We start from the raw sequence: 19989 nt of genomic DNA, 5'->3' as shown, positions 1-19989 counted from the left end.
GGCTCCCAGCCCTTTATCCATGCTGCTCCCCTCCCACCCCGCCCCTTCCTTACTGCTATTCCCCTCTGAGCAGTGAAGAAAGAGCCTGTTGATGTTGCCTACTTTTATTTGACAATAACAAACTGAATATAAAAAAGGAGAAGGTAGGCGGGGAGGCCCTGGATCTCCCCCTCTTTGCTTTCCCAAGTATCCCCCACCCCTAGGCCCCAGCAGGGACCAGCCCCCTGCCCGCCTTGTGGTGTGGTGGGGATTGACAGGCATGGGAATGGTGTGTGTGTGGGTGTGTGTGTGTGTGTGTAGGGGTGTTGGGGATCATGGGTGGAGTGGGGTCAAGGGAGTAGAGAGGGCCTTCCCTCATCCTCCATCGGAGCTGGCACCCCAAGGAGGGGTCTTGAGGGTGCTAAGAGGATTGTATGCCTTAGCCTATGAGACGGTAGAAGATCCAGCATCCGAAAGTGACCCAGTGACTGGCCCAGCTGAGCTCTGACCACTTGTGGACAGTGTACGCCATGCCGTAGCCCTGTGGGAGAGAAAGATCATGGTTCCACTCAGCAAGGACAGACAGGGTCTCAGCAAAACCCATCCTTTGCCCAGGGACATTTCTGTGACCCATAGTAGCCTAGGTAAGGCCCCCTAGAAGGACCTGGGTGCATCTGAAACGTGACCACACATAGTTTTTGCTTTCTTCTTTAAAAATCATTTTCAAAAGAAGACAAGTCAATCCTACTCTCTGACCCGTCATCTCCCTAATATATAAAGAGCTCCTAGAAATCGTTTTTTTTTTTTTTTTTAAAGGGCAAAAATTACCAAAGGCGTAGTAGGGCATCCATCCCACTAATGGGGGAAACAAATGGTTCATCAACAAGATGCTCAGCCTCGCTCATAATCTCGCTCCTACAGAACCAGCGAACGTGTCCAGGAGCTTTGAGAGGCATCCTGTGTCAGCGATTGCACAAGCCTGTTCACACGTTGTGCAAAGGAATTTGCAATAGGGGAGGACCGGCAATCACCTGAGTGCGCACTCTAAGGGACAACTTAAGGTGTGCTACAGCCTCACAGTGAAAAAAAAGAACAAGGATGTTCCATAAGCTGACATGGAAGATTTCCAAGAACTGCAGGACAATTATCACACATGTGTTACCTTTGGGGTCAACACAGGACGAGAGGAATTAATTAATATAAATGAATTAATTTTATATTTGCTTGATATGCTTAAATTTTGGGAAGATATTTTTATAAAATGAATAAAAGTGATTACCCGTAAAAGGGCAGGGGGTAGCGCATGGGGGCAACATTGTTTTCTGAGTATCTGGAATATTGTTTGTTTTTTGAATCATGTAATATGCATTAACTATTTTAAATATTTTAATAAAAATGGACCCAAAGTTTATTTCAAGAGAAGCAACACTCGGATTTGCACACTCAACCTGAATAGAATTAAGGCAAAATAAAGTTTTAATTTTCAATTAAAAATTAAAAACTTAACCAGAGGTGAAGCAAATCATGGATTCTGCGAGAGTCATATGAATAAACTGTACTTTTATTTTATTTTATTTTTATTTTATTTTTTGCCAGGCAGAGTTAGACAGTGAGAGAGAGAGAGAGAGAGAGAGAGAGTTGTAGACAGTGAGAGAGTGACAGAGAGAAAGGTCTTCCTTCAGTTGGTTCACTCCCCTAATGGCCGCCACGGCCGGCGCTGTGCTGATCCGAAGCCAGGAGCCAGGAGCTTCCTTCTGGTCTCCCATGCGGGTGCAGGGCCCAAGCACTTGGGCCATCCTCCACTGCCTTCCTGGGCCACAGCAGAGAGCTGGACTGGAAGAGGAGCAACTGGGACTAGTACCCGGAGCCCCAACTGGGACTAGAACCCGGGGTGCCGGCGCTGCAGGCGGATTGGTCAAGTGAGCCATGGCGCCGGCCTGAACAGTACTTTTTTTTTTGTTTTGTTTATTTGAACTGTACTTTTAAAAGTATTGTTAGGCGGGCTGGCGCTGTGGCACACCAGGTTAACACCCTGGCCTGAAGCGCCGGCACCCCATATGGGCGCCGGTTCTAGTTCCGGCTGCTCCACTTCCGATCCAGCTCTCTGCTATGGCCTGGGATAGCAGTGGAGGATGGCCCGAGTCCTTGGGCCCCTGCACCTGCGTGGGAGACCCAGAGGAGGCTCCTGGCTCCTGGCTTCTGATCGGTGCGGCCAATTGGGGAGTGAACCATCGGATGGAAGACCTTTCTCTCTCTGCCTCTCCTCTCTATGTGTAACTCTGACTCTCAAGTAAAAAAAAAAAAAAAAAAAAAAAAAAAAAAAAAAAAAAAAAAAAGTATTGTTAGGGGCCAGCGCTGTGGCGCGGTAGGTTAATCCTCCACCTGTGCTGTCAGCATCCCATATGGGCGCCGGTTCTAATCCCGGCCGCTCCTCTTCCAGTCCAGCTCTCTGTTGTGGCCTGGGAAAGCAGAAGAAGATGGCCCAAGCACTTGGGCCCCTGCACCCACATGGGAGACCAGAAAGAAGCACCTGGCTCCTGGCTTTGGATCGGTGCAGCTCCGACCATTGTGGCCATTGGGGAGTGAACCAACGGGCAGAAGACCTTTTTTCTGTTTCTCCCTCTCACTGTCTGTAACTCTGCCTATCAAATAAATAAATAAATAAATACAATCGTTTAAAAAAGTATTCTTAGCCTAAAAAGGAGGACGATCTGGAATTTGCACACTTGATGAGCAAAAATAGTGTAGAGATTTTGACGTACAAATTTAAAGTAGCAGAATCCAGAGTTTGCACCCTCAACCTGAGTCAAATAGAACTTTTTTAAAAAAGAAAGAAATTTTGCCAATTCTTCCTAAGCGAAAATGAAATAAAATATGAGGATATTTCAAAAAGTGTGTGGAAAAATGGGATTAAAATGCATTTTATTTTGGTGCAAAAACGTTGTGCAATCCATGTACAGTTTTTTTTTCATAATATGCATTTTCCACAAACTTTCTGAAGTCCCCTCATACTTAATTTACAAGAAGGAAAGCCTGGATTTTGCACTCCCTCTCTATTGGATGAATCCCATAAGGAGAACGAGTAAACAGATTTTGCTCACTTCTCCCAAATAGAATACCCTGGCAGTGTGACTCAACCAGAGGGACAACAGGAAGGAGGAGCATCGTGCACTGGCTGAGAGACCCAATCCCAGGGTCCCAGGAGCTCCAGCCTCCACCTCCCCACCTTGGTCTTCATGGTCCCCAAGAGCCAGTAGCGCCATCCCTGATATGTCCCCCTGTCCAGGGCCCCACCTCACCTGCTCCTCTGTGGTGTCGTCCACATCAACATCAAACAGAGAGCCAAGGTAGGCCAGGTGGAAGATGGCCAGGGCCCCAAAGAGCAAGTTTAGGCCTCGAACCCCCACACCCTGTGGGGGACAGATTGGATACACTTGGTGGCTGAATGATAGACTGCCCCTCCCTCCAGCTGCAGAGGGAGCACACATGAGCACGCGCACGCGCGCACGCACACACACACACACACACACACACACACGGTGAGAGTGAGTTCCAGGAATGCAGGTGCCCGGGGGGAAGGATGATTCAGGAAACCTGTTAGGGATGCTCAAAGGTCCCCAAGAGTGAGGGTGCTGTTATCAATGAGGGTGTCAGGGTCAGGTTCGGGGGAGAGGCACGTGTTCAGGCAGAGGAGCAAGAGCCGTGGGGGCTGGCAGCTGCGGGGTATGGGGATGACCTCTGATTGTCAGGTGGGACACAAATGCGAAGTGGTCTGTATTTTTTTATGGCAAACAGGAAGAACAAAACAAAACAAAAACCCATCCCCAAATGACCTAGAGGGCTCATGCCTCCCACTACGCCACAGGGGCCCAAACTTGGAGGCCGGTGTTACTCTGGGTGTTCCTGTTGCCTGGGGTGCTCCCCTCAATAAAACAACTCAGAAGTCAGCAGGAAGGCTTCCCAGACTGACCTCCCTGGTGAACTTATTTACTTACTCACTTACTGGACGGGGGAGGGGAGGGGGAAGCGGGAGGAGGAAAGGGAGAGAGAGAGATAGCAGATCTTATCGCGCTAGTTAACTCCCCAAACACCTGCAACAAGCAGGGCTGGGCTGGCTGGGCTGAAACCAGGAGCCAGAAGTCAATCCAAGTGTCCCATGTGGGTGATAGGGGCCCAAGTACTTGGACCGTGGCTGCCGCCTCCAGCTAGAGTCAAGGGCAGAGCAGGGTATGGAACTCAGGGACTCACTTAGGAGATGTGGCCATCTCGTCTTAGCCACTGAGCCAAACCTCCACCCCTGACCTTCCTGTTCAAAACAGAAGCCCTCCTATCCATCCTCCCCTTTCTTCCATGTACTTTCTCGAGCTCTCCTCCACAGAACAAACTAGTATTAGAATTCACAGGAGGGGTGGCGCTGTGGCCTGCAGTGCTGGCACCCCATATGGGCACTGGTTCGAGTCCGGCTGCTCCACTTCTGATCCAGCTCTCTGCTATGGCCTGGGAAAGCCATGGAAGATGCTCCAAATCCTTGGGCCCCTGCACCCACGTGGGAGACCCAGAGGAAGCTCTTGGCACAGCTCTGGCTGTTGCAGCCATTTGGGGAGTGAACCAGTGGATGGAAGACATCTCTCTCTCCCTCTGCCTCTCCTTCTCTGTGTAACTCTGACTTTCAAGTAAATAAATAAATCTTTTTTTAAAAAAAGAATTTACGAACTTCCTATGTTCACTGTCTTTCCTGTTAAGATGTTTGTCTCACAGGGCTGGGACTTGAGCCTGTTTTGTTCACAACTGAGTCTCCAGCACCTAGAAAAGTGCCTGGAACCAGCAGGTGCTCAGCGCATGCTCCCTGGAGGAATGAATGCCCAGTATGTGGATGACAGCAGGTGCCCAGTGAATGGAAGCTACTGAGTAGAGGTGAGGTTATGGGGATGGCTCAGACATGAGGAGAGGAAGCTGGGTAGCTTGAGACAGACGCAAGATGGAAACAGAAGCAATGTTACTGAGGGGCCATGTGGGGCACAAAGTGGCCCCAGGCTGAGCCCTCACCAAGCGATGCCGGTGTGAACAGTCAGGCGGGCACCGCTTAGACAAGACGCAGGCACTGAGGATCCGAGCTAGGCGCTTCCGGAGGACTATGGTGGGGGGTGGGGTGGGGAGCGAAGGGCCTCAGGTTAGCCTCAGAGGGCGGTGACTCCAGCCACACTCCCTCCAGCCCACCTCCACCCCCTCCCCCCACCATCCCTGCGCTCACGCTGCTCACTCACCGTGTTCCACGTAGGTGATAAAGGCCAGGGACAGCAGTACTGCGGCCAGGTGGAAGCTGAAGCCCTGGTTGGGGAGGGGGCGGGGAGGGAGGTCCGGGGGAGGGGCAGTGAGGCGAGTGAAGAGGAGGCCACCCCCTCCCAGCTTTCACCCTGATCCCCCTCGGCCCCGCTCACGTGCAGGAGGGCACTGGCTGCGTAGGTGACCAGCACCGCTGAGAAGGTCCCTAGGCGGAGAGCATTCTTGAAAACATCTGGAGAGGAAGATGGAGATGAAGATTTCCCTGCCACTCCCAGAGGGCCTCAGGCGGGGCTAGGGAACCCCCAGGATAAAGCCCTGATGCGGCTCCCAGCCTCACTTGCCCTGAGGTGGCTTCCCTCCCGACCTGCTCCTCCCAAGTTCAGTCAATGTTAACTCTATTCTTCCACTTCCTCAGGGCAAAAATCTTGGAGTCACCCTCCCCCCTCCCCCCACTCCCATATCCAGACTCTGAAGCAATCATGTCAGTTCCACCTGCTGCAGAATTTATCCAGGATCTGACCTCTCCTCTCCATGTGCACTGTGGCCAGCATCGTCACTAGCCTGGATTCCTGCAGAGGCCTCCTTGCTGCTTCTGTCCTCAGAGCAGCCAGCGGGATCCTGTTACAACCCACATCAGCCCAACGACCCTCCTCTGCTCGGAGCCTAGCTGTGGCTCCCATCTCAGAAAACAAAAAAAAGTCAATGTCCTGCTTGTAGTCCACAAGGCTCTACACGACCTCACTTACCTTCCCTCCTATCCCTGGTCCCCTTGCTCACTCTATGCCTGCCCTACTGACCTTGCTGTTACACACAGCAAGCAAGCTCCTACCTCGGGGCCTTCGCACCTGCTGTTCCCTCCATCTGTCGCTCTTCTCTCCATCCTAGCTGCATTCCTTGCTCCCTCACCTGCCTCAGGTCTTTGCTCAGATGTCAAGTCCTCAGTGAGACTTGCCCTAACTAAATTCATTTAAATTTGCCACCATTGCCCCCACTCCTGCCAGCACTCCTAGATCAATTTTACCTGCTCTTAGTTGCTTTTTTTTTTTACCATCACCACCAATCACCACCTGAACGAGTATGCATTTGTTCTCTCATTTATGATCTGCTCTCCCCATGCCTCCACCGCCCAAAATGCAAGTTCCACCAGGACAGAGATGTGTTTGGTCCCTGCTGCATCTCCAGTGGCTAGTATACAGTAGGTGCCCAGTCAGTGTTGGAAAGGGCCTAGGTTACCAGCTGCCCTGGAGTGGTGACTTGGTGACTCACAGTTATTCAGCCAATAAGACATAGGCAGGTTCCAGCTCGTGACAACCTCCACCATTGACCGTGGCAGCTCCACATTTATTGGCTTGGACACCGTCAGGTCCCTGTGGGCAAAAGAGACATGCCAACCACATTGGCATCTCAACCCATCTAACTGCCACACTTTTGTCTGGGCCATTCCTTCCCCCGCCGGGAGCACCCCCTTCCTCCCTGCATCTCCTGTAGGCAGTACCCTGGGGGGGGGAAGGGGACCCCCAAGCCCTCCCCACCATTCCAGATGATCCTTCTCCTCGGTGAAGCCAGCCCCTGCCAACGTGGCCGTGGCCTCGGACAGAAAGCCCACAAAATAGTTGCTGAAGTGGAAGGAGACGGCACTCTCATAGGCTCGCAGCCACCTGGGGAGGAAGGGGCAAGAGAGAGGGGGCATGATGCCCATGCCCTGGAGTGACCCCCCCTACCACGTGGCAGCATCCCCAGCTCTGCCCCTGTAGACTCACCTTACCATGGTGCCCCTAGGGTCAGGAAGGCAGCAGAGAAGAAAGAACAGAGAGTCAGAGAGAGGCCATGGAGGCTGGCCTGAGTTAGCCACAGACAAGACAGACAGAAATGCGGTGGCAAAAATGGGTAGACCATGAGGGTCACACACAGACACGCATCGCCCGGCTGTTAGTCTCATGCGGCTCAAACAGATGCCTGTGTGGTCCTACAATACGGCATGGCCCTGCAGCCTTGTACGGCCAGCCAGCCCCGGCTCGGGCCAGGCCCAGTCTTGCAGCCCTGCACCCTCGAACAGCCACACAGCCAGACACAAAGACCTCGCAGCTCTCTGACCTGCCTCAGGGACCATAAGACAGTCGAAAAAGCCTGTCGTGAGCACCGAGATCGTGAAACACCAGTACACACGCACACACTCTGTCGGTTGTACAATCAGACATGGTGAAAAACAGGCAGCATCTCGCCCTGGAAAAAGCATCGGTTCAGAAATTAGTCCTGGGATTCGTGCCGGGCTCTTTGGCTGGGTGACACCAGTCAAGTCCCTTGACCTTTGGGAGACTCATTCAGCATCGCATATAACCGGCAGCCGTGAGTAGGGAATCAGAGCAGAAGCAGACGGTTGGTTCTGCCGATAGGTACAGGGACTTAGTCGGTCATGGCCCCAGAGCAGGACATCACCAAGCAGTCAGAGAAGGCACACACACACACAGCAGGGTCTATCACAGACAGCTATTCGACAAGCCACGGTCAGACCCATTCCTGGCCAGAGTTCTAGGCACACCAGCTTTGGCCACGCAGATTTATGTTACCCAGGGATAGCCACATATCCCTTCATTGACAGTGGCACAGCTAACCCACCAGAACTCAGGGTCTCACATTCAGGGCATCAGGGGCCAACAGGCGGCCAACCCGCACATCTCTCCCTCTAGCCAGAGTCACAGACAGGTTAGTCACTTGTCCCTCCCCCATTACGGTCACGTAACTGTTTCCATGGTGAAACAGCTGAACAGATGGACAGCCAGCCACACAAAATGTGTCGCAATGTCAGTCACACACGGAGTCACAGAGCCAAACAGGCAGCCACCGAGAGACACTCAGTGTCCTTTTAGTCATGGGGCAGGGGTAGACATATGGACAGACTCAGACTTCCAGAAGCCATTGGTCATAGGCTCTGGTCCCCATCCCCCAGGCAGCTCCACTTGCCCTCAGCATCTGCCCTCATTTACCTGGCTTTGCGTTTCTTGCTGTAGTAATAGAAGACAGACAGAAGCATTAAGAGACAGGCTCAGAGTTGGGGAGACCCCAGATCACTACCCAACCCCCTGACTGCCGGGCAGGGGCCTCAAAGGCTGTGCTCACTTGCGAAGGAGACGGTCACCATCAAGGGGAATGAAGTATGGGAAGAGGTAGGGGCCCACGCAAGTGGACAGCACAAGGCACAGCAGGGCCAGCGCCAGGCTCCGGGCCACCTTTTGCAGCCATCGGCGGCTCTGTGGGGTTGGGGGGAGATCAAGACTCTGTGAGCATCACCCCCTGGAAGCTCCCACGGTCCCTGCCCACCTGTCCACCCAGGACCTCACCAGTGGGCGGCCTTGGACAGCCTGTAGGTAGCTGTGGAAGGATATCCAGGGCCCAAAGACGATGGTGCCCACGAAGTAGAGGTAGCCCATGAACTCCACAGGCGAGGGCACTGCACCCACCTCGCCCCGGTCCAGGTCGAAGCCCAGAGACACCGCCTTCATGGCCACGATCATCTGGGCCCCTATGTGTGGGATCCATGGTCAAGTGGAAGGGCACAGAGCAGGTCAGCAGCAGGTGAGGGGCGGTTAGGGGGAAGGGGGTACAATGATGGCTAGATGGGCACAGGTCAGAGAGGCAGGTGGGGAAGTGGACCCAGGACAGGCAGGCGCCCTTAGCCAAGAGCTCAGGCCCAAAAGTGAGATGGGCCAGACAGACTCAGGGGGAGAAAGCGTGGTAGAGACAGACACAGATGCTAGAGCAATGTGAGGCCTCCATGTCCAAAGAGGTGGGTGAAGAGAAGCGGAGGAAAGACACAGGGTGGGGGAGTCAGGGGGCTGAGAAAGGGGCAGGAGGGCTGGGGCAGCGAAGGGGCCTGCCTACCTACCTCGCATCTTGTGCCATGTCACGGTATCTACCATGTGCATCTCACTGGGGGAGGGGGGAGAAAGAAAAAAACAGGCGCCGTTCTTGGCTCCAGGACCCCCGTGGCGTCTGAGCCCACAAAATGGGGAGACCCAGGTGCTTAGAGGATTCTGCCTTCCCGGGCCCTGCACAAGTTCATGAGCAATAATGCTCACAGGCTCCCATCTCCAGGGGGAGCCCACGCCCTCCTTGACTAGTGCAGACTTGTTTAAGGCCAATTCTTCCATTGTCTCTTCTTCGGGAATGTTCCACACCACACTCCCTACTCTGTACCTCCCCATAGGAAAATGGTCCTCCCAGACTCCCTTCCTTCTCCTGGGACCCCTTCATGCCCCACCCCACCCCCAACCATCTTGGGCAACCGCATCAGGACCCTTGGGGACCCACCCACCAACAGCATGACGATGAGGACGCATGCCCGTACCCCATGAGTAGGTAGATGAGGATGGTGACGGAGAGGAAGACGCCGCGATGAGAGGAATGCCGGCAGAGGAACAGCACGAGGTAGCACAGGAGGCTGAGCAGCACGACCCAAACCATGTGCAGCTGGAAGAAGTGGTAGAGGCTGAAGAACCCGCCTGCCACGGTGCTTGCATGCTTCAGGTAGGATGGCAGCCCTTCGGGTGAGAGGGAGAGAGAAAGAGAAAGAGAGAAGAGAGGGAAAGAGGGAAAGAGAGAGAGAGGGCGAGAGAGAGAACAAGAAAGGGAAGGTTGGTGGGCTGGTAGGAAGGGGAGGATGGCCTGGGCATAGGGCACAGCCGGGGCAAAGCCCTAGAGGTGCGGACGTGGTGCGGCTGGTGGGGGGCCCAGAGCAGTGCAGGTGGGGAGCTGCAGAGGGCGCCTGGGCTTCTCTAAAAGACATTTGGGGGAACCATGGGAAAAAGACAACTGTCAGTTTTCATCAGATAGCATTATTGCATTCAGAGGACTTTTCTTAGGGGGTGACAGCTGGGGCTGTGGTCGTGGGGGAGGATGTCCTTGGTCTTGGAGCCACACACTGAAGGATTTGGGGTGCAGTGTTGATGTCAGCAGGTTATTCAAGTGATTTGGGAAGTAGATAGATAGCTAGACAGACAGACAGACAGAAAGAACGAGCTATTGTGACAAGATGTTGACAGTTGGAGAATCTGGTCATGCGTATATGGGTGGTCAGTATACTACTTTTCAACTTTTCAGTAGCTTGGAAATATTTCAAAATAATAGACCTGGGAAAAAATAAAACATTCATTTAAAATGAAATAAAAACAAAGTATAGAACCTTTGACTCTCAGATTTCCAGAAATCGCAGCATCCTGAAGGAACCTCGGGGACTTGAAATCTTATTTGGATACAGGCCTGCTTACAATTGCCGAAACATCCGAGAATCTAGAAATTTCATCCTGCCCTGATTACAGAAATCTAAATTGCCAACATCCTGGAAGCCAAAAATGTGAGAATTGCAGTTTGTCAGAAACTCCCAACACGGTTAGGGCACCTTGGGACTCCATCATCCTGTTATGGAATCTTACACCATGGGAGATGGAGGTATTTCAGGATCCCAAGATCCAAGGACTTCAACTTCTCAGAATCTAAGACTGCAGGAACACTGAAGGGCATGGCCTGCTATGGCAGGATGTGGCTTGGCGTGCTGTGGCAATGGGGTGGCTGCAGAGAGTAGGACGTGGGGTGTTGGAACAGGGCTTGGTGGGATGTGGTAGGGCCAGACATGTTGGGATCTCATTTGGTATGGTTGGACGTGGCAGGGTAAGGTGTGGCTTGGTATGGATGAATGTGGCAGGTGTGGCATGGTCTAGCCTGGTGGCACATGGGGTGGCTGGCACTTACCAAGCCTCCAGAGGAGGCGGCAGGCGAGGCAGATGGCAAGGAGCAGCCAGATCTGATCAAGGCCCTGCTGGGCGGTAGGCAGGAGACAGCCCTGCAGTAGCTGCTGGAAAAATTCCTGGCGGCTGAAGGTAGCCATTGCGGACCCCCGCGGCTGGATGGACAGATGGATAGATCTGCCAAAGACGGAACACGGAGGGAACAGAATGTCCACGAGCAGATCCTGCTCAAGGGCTGAACTTGAGCGCTTAAGATTTCAGTTTGCGGGTGCGGAACCCACAGATGGTGCTGGAGGGTCTGGGGGAAGATGTGAGCGTCAGGTGCATCAGACTGAGCCACCAGCTGTGCGTGGGTGTGTGTGGGGGTGGGGGGTGGTTCTGGATGCACACACACACGCGCGCGCACACACACAGCTGTGACTTGCAGTGAATGCGGGACCTGTGTCTCGGGAACGCTGTGAACAGTCCTGTCCGATGATGATCCCATGGTGTACATTCTAGGCCCCTAGAGCAGATGGGGCTGGGGGTGGGATACGGGGGGGGGGCCCTTCCTGGTTTCCAAGGTAGAGTAGCTCTGTGAGGAGGGCACACAGGGGGATTCTGTGACACTTGGGGGCCGTGTGCATCTCTCCTTGTATGGATATGGGGGGTGTCCTGTATCCCCCGCGCTCCCCATCACACCCCCACCCAGCGAGAAGCCGCCAACAAAGCCCGGCCCAGGCCGGGGGACTGCAGGGAAGTGGAGGTGGTGGCAGGGGACACAGCATGGGGGAGTCGGAAAGGTGATGGGGACGGGGTCCCAGGACACTCGCTTCAGGTCCGCGCGGGGAGGCCGGCTAAAGGACGGGAGCCGGGGAGTCGTGTGCGCACACTCCTGGCGCCTTACCTGGCTGGAAGGCAGACGTGCTCTTGGGGGCCTGGGATGCGCCGCCGCCGCTGCCACCGTCGCCGCCTCCTCCGGGCAGCCTCCCCCGCAGGCCGCAAGGCCGGGACCAGCAGCGGCTCCCAGGGCGGCGCGGCGAGCGGGCCCTTTAAATCCCGGGGCGGCCGGGCAGCCGGCTCTGCCAATGGGAAAGCGGGAGCGGGGCGGGGTCCGGGAGGAGGGGAGCGTGAGGAACGAGGGGAGGAGGAGCGGTCGAGTTGAGGGGCGCGGGGCGCGGGAGGACGTCGGCGCGCGCAGCGCTCGCGCCCGCACTTTTCCGGCCTGTTGCCCTTCCAGTCCCCGAATGTCGGTGTCGGGAGGTTTGCTGTCTGCTCCAGAACAAACTTCCGAATGGCCAAATTGTAACTCCTCGGACACCGGGATGGGGAGGATAAGGGGCAAGCCTCCTAGCCTCCAAAGGCTCACCCGAGCACGTCCCCTTCCACACGGTTGCGTCTCCGTTTCACAGATGGGAAAATAAACGGAGGTCTCTCCTTTGCCATCCTTTCAGGGAACTGAAGGAATTTTCAACCCTCCACACCCCAGGGAGGGGCCAGGAACATGTATAGGCAATGATGTGTCACCTAGGACCAAAATTAGGCGCCTACGCTTCCCCTGGGGGATAGCTCTGAGCACTTGGCTTATCTTGAACTGATTTACCGGCTTAATCCCTCAACGGACTCGACCCTGCAATGAAGGTGACCCCGGCAATTAGTGAAGTGTTGCAGTGAGCCAGGAGGAGACTTACAAGGAACATTTAAAGAGGGAGCATTTATAAAGCACTTCCCGTGGCCCCAATGCAGTTTTGCGTTGAGCTCGATCTGCACCAACACTAACGATTTACGCAGCACCTACTGTCTACCCACCCAACCCTGCAGCTTCAGGGCAACTCTACTTTGTTCCTAGCCTGGTAAATGGCCTGTTTTTTCCAAAGGTGCGCTAAGATGTGGAAGGCAGACGCAAACCTAGAAGGAGGTGGACTTACACCCTAACCTGGGGAGCAAAGGAAAACGGGTTCTGATCAGATAAACACCTGCCTGCGTGGCCTGGGCTGCTAAACAAAAGAATGGGATTAGCGGCTCTGTGCAATGCAATGCAAGGGAAATGCCTCGCTTTTTTTTTTTTTTTTAAGATTTATACGTTTATTTGAAAGGCAGACCTCGCTTTTTTAAGACCAATTGCTAACGTAAAGTTAAACGGAGTTTTAGTTTAATATGCGTGTGTTACATATGAAAAATACCGATCTTAGAATATATAATTACACAGGCTAGATACACAAATCCTCGTTCCCTTCCTTAACAGGTCACAGGTTTTATGAATTAGATTTCATTTTAATTCTTCGCGCAGTTTTCAAACACACTCAAGTGGAATCGACCTGGACCAGAAGGAGTTCCCTTAGCTGCACCACCAGGCATTTAAAACTGGGTGATTCAGAGTTGGGCATTTGATCCAGTGGTGAAGCTGCCAGTTGGGACACCTGTGTTCTATGTCAGAGTGCCTGGGTTCCAGTCCTGGCTCCGTTTCAGATTCCAGCTTCCTGCTAATATATGCTGGGAGGCAGCAGATGATGGCTCAAGTAGTTGGGTCCCTGCCACCTGCACAGGAGACCTAGACTGAGTTCCTGGCTCTCACCTTTGACCTGGCCCAATCTTTATCTTTGTGGACCTTTTGGGAGTGAATCAGGACGTGGGAGCTGGATCTGTCTTTCTGCCTCCCCTACCCCCTCCCTCCAAAAACGAAAGAGTTATCTGACGAAACTTAAAAAAAAAAAAAAAAAAAACGACTAGAGGCTGGCATTGTGGCTAAAGTCGCCACCTGCGTCACCGGCATTCTTTATGGGCACTGGTTCCTGTCTCAGCTGCTACACTTCCAATCCAGCTCCCTACTAATGGCCTGGGGAAAGCAATGGAAGATGGTGCAAGTGATTGGGCTCCTGCACCGGTGTGGGAGACCCAGATAAAGCTCCTGGCGTCCCCTTGGCTGAGCCCTGGCTGTTGCAGCCACTTGGAGAGTGAGCCAGCAGATGGAAGACCTCTCTCTCTCTCTCCCTGTCTCTTTAACTCTTCCAAATAAATAAATCCTTTTTTTTTTTTTAAAGAAAAAACCAATTAGAAGATCTTCACTATGTGTGCTCAGCCTTATGAATTTAATTGTTTCTATCTAAGCTTTTGCTGGACTAGTATTTAGATTCTAGGACATAAACAGAACATTTATGAGTTAAGAAGAAACAGACGAACACTACACTAGCCATGGACAGCAGGTATACAAATAGATAATCACAGCCGAAGGTGTCTGAAATGGCCAGTGTGTGTAATATATGAAAAGGTACCCAGTCTCTTTAGTTAACAGGGAAATGCAAAATTAAGACAACAGTGAGACGCTGTTTCACATCTCCCAGATGTCGTGTTTCATATTTTTATACCTGGAGCTTAATAGAGAATGGGGACTCAATATATGTCAAATTTTATAGCCATTATGATCATTCTGGGTTATGGTTTCTGGGAGCATTTTTTGTCTCTCCATATTTTTTTTAAAAGATTTATTTTATTTATTTGAAAGACAGAGTTACAGAGAGAGGTAGATACAGAGAGAGAGGTCTTCCATCCGATGGTTCACTCCCTAAATGGCCACAACAGCCAGAGCTGTGCCGATCTGAAGCCAGGAGCCAGGTGCTTCTTCCGGATCTCCCACACGGGTGCAGGGGCCCAAGGACTTGGGCCATCTTCTACTGCTTTCCCAGGCCATAATAGCAGAGAGCTGGATCGGAAGTGGAGCAGCCAGGTCTTGAACTGACACCCATATGGGATGCCGGCGCTCCAAGCCAGGACTTTAACCCGCTGCACCACAGTGCCGGCCCCTGTCTCTCCTAAATGCAAATTAAAGCAATGAGATGTCATATGTCACTTATGGGACTGGCAACAAAAAGTGCTGAGCCTCTTTCTTTCTCTCTCTCTCTCTCTCTCTCTCTCTCTCTCTATCACACACACACACACACACACACACACACACACATATATATACAAAGCTTTCAAAATGCAATTAAAAGATAATGCAAATTTCCCACGAGTTCTTTCAACCCTCTCCAGCATACAGTTTCACATACATACGAATTTTTTTTCTTTTGAATAACTTGATAGTGGCTACGGACATGATGTGCTTTGAGCTAAGCCCCGGGCTGTGAATTTTCTAAGAACACAGACATTTTCTTACAATCCTACCGGCACAGCATGAGGGTTCCAATTTCTTCATTTCCTCCCTCGTGTGTGTTAGCCACTTCTTCACCGCAGCCAGCCCTGTGTGCGTGTCAGCGGTGCTCTTCTGCAGGTAGAGTAAAGCCTAAGTCAGGAGGTACCCTGTGCTATCAGTTCTTTTCCATCTCTTTCCATCTAAAACGAAGTCTCAGTTTTCCCTTAACTTTCATGATCTTGATTTTTTTTTTTAAAGCGCAGGCCTGTTCTTTGGAAGAATGCCCTTCACTTTGGGCTTGTCTGATGTCTCCTTCTGATTAGGGTTGTATTGTGCATTCTTGGCAGGAATTCCACAGAAGTGATACTGTGCATTTCTCACGTATCCAGAGAGGCAAAGAGATTGCTTGGACCTCCACATTGACTATTTTCCCCTTTAAAATCATATGTATCTTGTAGAGAGATAGGAGGGTATTTTGCAAAGTTTGTGGAAACATGGAATTAAAAGAGAAGTTTACTTTGTTGCAAAAAAAAAATTCGAGGGGCTGGTGCTGTGGCATAGTAGGTTAAGCTACTGTTTGCGGTGCCAGCTGCTCCACTTCCGATCCAGCTCTCTGCTAATGCACTTGGGAAACCAATGGAAGATGGTGCAAGAGCCTGGACCCTTGCCAACCACGTGGGAGATCCAGAAGAAGCTCCAAGCTCCTGGCTTTGGCATGGCACAGTGCTGGCTGTTGTGGCCTTTTGGGGAGTGAGCCAGCAGGTAGGTGGATAATCTCTCTCTCTCTGTCTCTCTGTCTTTCTCTCTAACTATGCCTTTCAAATAAATAATAAATAAATATTTTAAAAATTAAAAAATAAAACTTTTGAAATCCATGTACATTATTGGTCTTCAAAATGCCCATGGAAAAGGCAAACTATGAAAAAACTGTGCGTGGATTTCAAATTTTTGCACCAAAATAAACGTTTTATTTGCGTTTGTCTATGAACTTTTTGAACTATTTCCATACTTTGAGACTGTGCAACTCTGTTTTCTTCTCAAACTTTCACTCACAGGTTAGCATGCAATGGTAGTTCTTTCTTTCTTTCTTTCTTTTTAAAGATTTATTTATTTGAAAGACAGAGTTACAGAGAGAGAGTTAGAGACAAATAGAGGGTCTTCCATCCACTGATTCACTCCCCAGATGGCCGCAACGGCCGGAGCTGCGCCAATCCGAAGCCAGGAGCTTCTTCCAGGTCTCCCACGTGGGTGCAGAGGACCAAGGACTTGGGCCATCTTCTACTGCTTTCCCAGGCCATAGCGGAGAGCTGGATCAGAAGTGGAGCAGCCAGGACTAGAACCGGTGCCCATATGGGATGCTGGCACTGCAGGCCAGGGCTTTAACCCGCTGCACCACAGCGCTGGCCCCAGTGATTCTTTTTTTTTTTTTAATATTTATTTATTTGAAATGCAGAGTTACAGAGAGAGAGAGAGAGAGAGAGAGAGCGAGCTTTCATCTGCTGTTTCACTCCTCAAATGGTTGCAACAGCCGGAGTGGGCCAGGCCAAAGCCAGGAGTCTGGAACTCCATACGGGTCTCCCGCATGGGTGGCAGGCATCCAAGGACTTGGACCATCTTCTGTTGCTTTCCCAGGCCCATTAGCAGGGAGCCAGACAGGGAGTGGAGCAGCCAGGGATCCAACTGGTGTCCATATACGATGCTGGTGTCACAGGCAGCGGCTTAATACCCTGTACCACAATGCTGTCCCCTCCATTGGTGATTCTTGTCTGAAGCAATTACTACTCTTCTCGAAGTCAAATAACAGTATATATATATATATATATATTTTTTTTTTTTAACAGGCAGAGTGGACAGTGAGAGAGAGAGACAGAGAGAAAGGTCTTCCTTTGCCGTTGGTTCACCCTCCAATGGCCGCCGCGGCTGGTGCGCTGCGGCTGGCGCACCGCGCTGATCTGATGGCAGGAGCCAGGAGCCAGGTGCTTTTCCTGGTCTCCCATGGGGTGCAGGGCCCAAGCACTTGGGCCATCCTCCACTGCACTCCCTGGCCACAGCAGAGAGCTGGCCTGGAAGAGGGGCAACCGGGACAGAATCCAGCGCCCCAACCGGGACTAGAACCCGGTGTGCCGGCGCCGCTAGGCGGAGGATTAGCCTAGTGAGCCGCGGCGCCGGCCCAACAGTATATATTTTTAATATCACTAGTTTAGGCCAGCGCCGCGGCTCACTAGGCTAATCCTCTGCCTTGCCTGCGCCGGCACACCGGGTTCTAGTCTCGGTCGGGGCCCCGGATTCTGTCCCGGTTGCTCCTCTTCCAGGCCAGCTCTCTGCTGTGGCCAGGGAGTGCAGTGGAGGATGGCCCAAGTGCTTGGGACCTGCACCCCATGGGAGACCAGGAGAAGCACCTGGCTCCTGCCTTTGGATCAGCGCGGTGCGCCAGCCGTGGCAGCCATTGGAGGGTGAACCAACGGCAAAGGAACACCTTTCTCTCTCTCTCTCTCACTGTCCACTCTGCCTGTCAAAAAAAAAAAAATCACTAGTTTAAAAATATTTTTGCTCTGATTTTTATTTATTTAAGAGGTAGACACACACACACACACACACACATACCCATTTGCACAGTTGATTTATTCCTCAAATGTCCATGATGGCTGGAGCTGGGCCTGGCCAGAGTCAGGAGCTGGGAACTCAACCCAGGTCTCCCATGGGAGTGGCAGGAGCCCAACTATGGGAGCCATCACTACTGCCTCCCATGGTCTACATTAGCAGGAACCTAGAATCAGGAGTCAGAGCTGAGTATCAAACCTAGGCAGTCGGGGCCAGCGCTGTGGCGGAGCAGGTAAAGCCGCCGCCTGCAGTGCTGGCATCCCATATGGGCGCCGGTTCGAGTCCCAGCTGCTCCACTTCCAATGCAGCTCTCTGCTATGGCCTGGGAAAGCAGTTGAAGATGGCCCAAGTCCTTGGGTCCCTGCACCCGCGTGGGAGACTCGGAAGAAGCTCCTGGCTTCAGATTAGCCAAGCTCTGGCTGTTGTGGCCATTTAGGGAGTGAACCAGAGGATAGAAGACCTCTCTCGCTCACCCGCTCGATCGCTCCCCCTCTGCCTCTCCTTCTCTCTTTCAAATAAACAAATAAATCTTTAAAAAACAAACAAACAAACCAGGCATTCATGATATGGGAGACAGGGTCTAAACCATTAGGCCAAATGCCCACCCTTAAATGATGATTTTCTTTTACATATAGAGCTGGGATTTTACTGTGAAGAAGAGCTTTCCCTGTTTCTTTCTTTTCTTCTCTCTTCTGCCTCCTTCCCTCCTTCCTCCATCCCTCCCTTCCTTCCTCCTTTCTGTATAGGACTCGCGGGTTTTGATTTACAGATTAAAATCCATGCTAGGCGCACAATGCAATAGTAGCTAGTGTATTTACAGACTCTTGTAAAATTCAGCACAACCTCATTTTAGGACATTTCTATCACCCACAAAGGAAAACTCATGCCCTTGAGCAGTCAGTCCCATTCCCCTGTGGTAGCTCGGAGCAACCACTAATGGCTTTGTGTCTCTAGAGATTTACTTATTCTGGACATTTCCTATAAATGGAATCATACAATATGTGATCTTTTGTGTCTTTTTTTTTCTCTCACTGAGCAGAATTTTTTTAATTGTAGTGCAATACACATACTGTGAAATTTGCCATCTTAGCCATTGTTAAGGACCTAGTTCAGTGGCAGTAAGCACAGTTACACTGTTGTGCAACCAACACCAGCATCCATCTCTGGAACTGCTTTTCATCTTCCCCTACTGAAACGCCACACCCGTTAAACATTAATACCCCCTTTCTGCCTCCCCCTAACTCCTGGCAATCCCCATTCTACTTTCTGTCTTGAAGAATCTGACTATTCTGAGTACTCCCGAATAAGTTGGAATCATCTTGTATTTGTTCTTTGGAGATTGGTGTATTTTCTATAGTGTGATGGAAGGCTCGTCTATCTTGCAGTGTTGTCTTTTCCTCCCTCCCTCCTTCTCTCTTTCTCTTTCTTTCAAGATTTATTTATTTGAAAGGCAGAGCTACAGAGAGAAAAAGGAAGAGAGAGAGAGAGAGAGAGAGAGAGAGGTCTTCCATCCTCTGGTTCACTCCTCAGGTGGCCAAAACAGCTGGAGCTGAGCCAATCCAAAACCAGGAGCCAGGAGTTTCTTTCAAGTCTCCCACATGGGTGCAGGGGCCCAAGGACTTGGGCCATCTTGTACTGCTTTCCCAGGCCACAGCAGAGAGCTGGATCGGAAGAGGAGCAGCCAGGTCTTGAACCGGCACCCATATGGGATGCTGGCACCGCAGGCAGCTTTACCCACTACGCCACAGAGCTGGCCCCTGTTTTTTCTTTTTAAAGCTGAATAACGTTTTGCTGTATGTATAAGCTGCATTTGGCTTTTCCATTCATCCATCAGGGACACAAGTGGTTGCTTCCATCTTTTGGCTGTTGTGAACCATGCTGCTATGAACGTGGCTTTGCAAATACCTCTTTGAGACCCTGCTTTTTCAATTCTTTTGGATGTTTACCCAGTGGGGGGTTGGCTGGATCATATGGTCTCTCTGTTTCTTAATTTTGGGAGGAAGATCCGTACTGTTTCCCACAGCTGTTGTACCATATTCTATCCCTCTTAATAGTGACTTTCTCCCATCCTTGTTAATTATATTTGCTTCATAAGTATGTGCAAGGGGCCAGTGCTGTGGTGCAGCAGGTTAATGCCCTGGCCTGAAGCGCTGGCATCCCATACAGGCGCCAGTTCAAGAGCCAGCTGCTCCACTTCTGATCTAGCTCCCTGCTGTGGCCTGGGAAAGCAGTGGAAAATGGTCCAAGTCCTTGGGCCCCTGCACCTGCGTGGGAGAC

At 51.7% G+C, this 19989-nt stretch overlaps 1 protein-coding gene across 7 annotated transcripts; it reads right to left on the bottom strand.

Annotated features, from left to right (window-relative positions):
* Positions 1-88: 88 nt before the first annotated feature.
* Positions 89-12080, bottom strand: PORCN (porcupine O-acyltransferase). 7 transcript variants are annotated; one of them, XM_008272575.5, is made up of 15 exons: positions 11890-12042; positions 11008-11180; positions 9608-9800; positions 9146-9189; positions 8601-8782; positions 8380-8510; positions 8247-8264; positions 7023-7037; positions 6795-6920; positions 6529-6629; positions 5418-5494; positions 5244-5307; positions 5026-5111; positions 3279-3389; positions 89-520 (listed from the first exon to the last, which is right to left on the bottom strand). In XM_008272575.5, the coding sequence occupies exons 2-15, from the start codon at positions 11141-11143 to the stop codon at positions 419-421; spliced, it is 1386 nt and encodes a 461-aa protein (XP_008270797.1). In that variant the 5' UTR covers positions 11144-11180; positions 11890-12042; the 3' UTR covers positions 89-418. The 7 variants fall into 7 exon arrangements, with proteins under 7 accessions (XP_008270797.1, XP_017205189.1, XP_089180433.1 ...); XM_017349700.3 differs by having other exon boundaries at positions 9608-9729; positions 11890-12004; XM_089324307.1 differs by lacking the exon at positions 5026-5111.
* Between the last annotated feature and the right edge of the window lie 7909 nt (positions 12081-19989).

Source organism: Oryctolagus cuniculus, chromosome X (assembly GCF_051225735.1).
Source record: "Oryctolagus cuniculus isolate XC-2025 breed Fujian yellow rabbit chromosome X, ASM5122573v1, whole genome shotgun sequence".
Classification (NCBI taxonomy): domain Eukaryota; kingdom Metazoa; phylum Chordata; class Mammalia; order Lagomorpha; family Leporidae; genus Oryctolagus; species Oryctolagus cuniculus.
Note: the sequence above shows the minus strand (reverse complement) of the source record. Positions and strands in the feature narration are given on the sequence as shown.

Excerpts from the sequence above, each read along its gene's own strand:
- PORCN (XM_008272575.5), bottom strand. The coding sequence starts at position 11,143 with ATGGCTACCTTCAGCCGCCAGGAATTTTTCCAGCAGCTACTGCAGGGC. Across the intron at positions 6,630-6,794 it reads GAGAAGGATCATCTGGAATG|GGACCTGACGGTGTCCAAGC; the intron begins GTGGGGAGGGCT and ends TTTTGCCCACAG. Across the intron at positions 5,112-5,243 it reads TATCACCTACGTGGAACACG|TCCTCCGGAAGCGCCTAGCT; the intron begins GTGAGTGAGCAG and ends CCCCCACCATAG.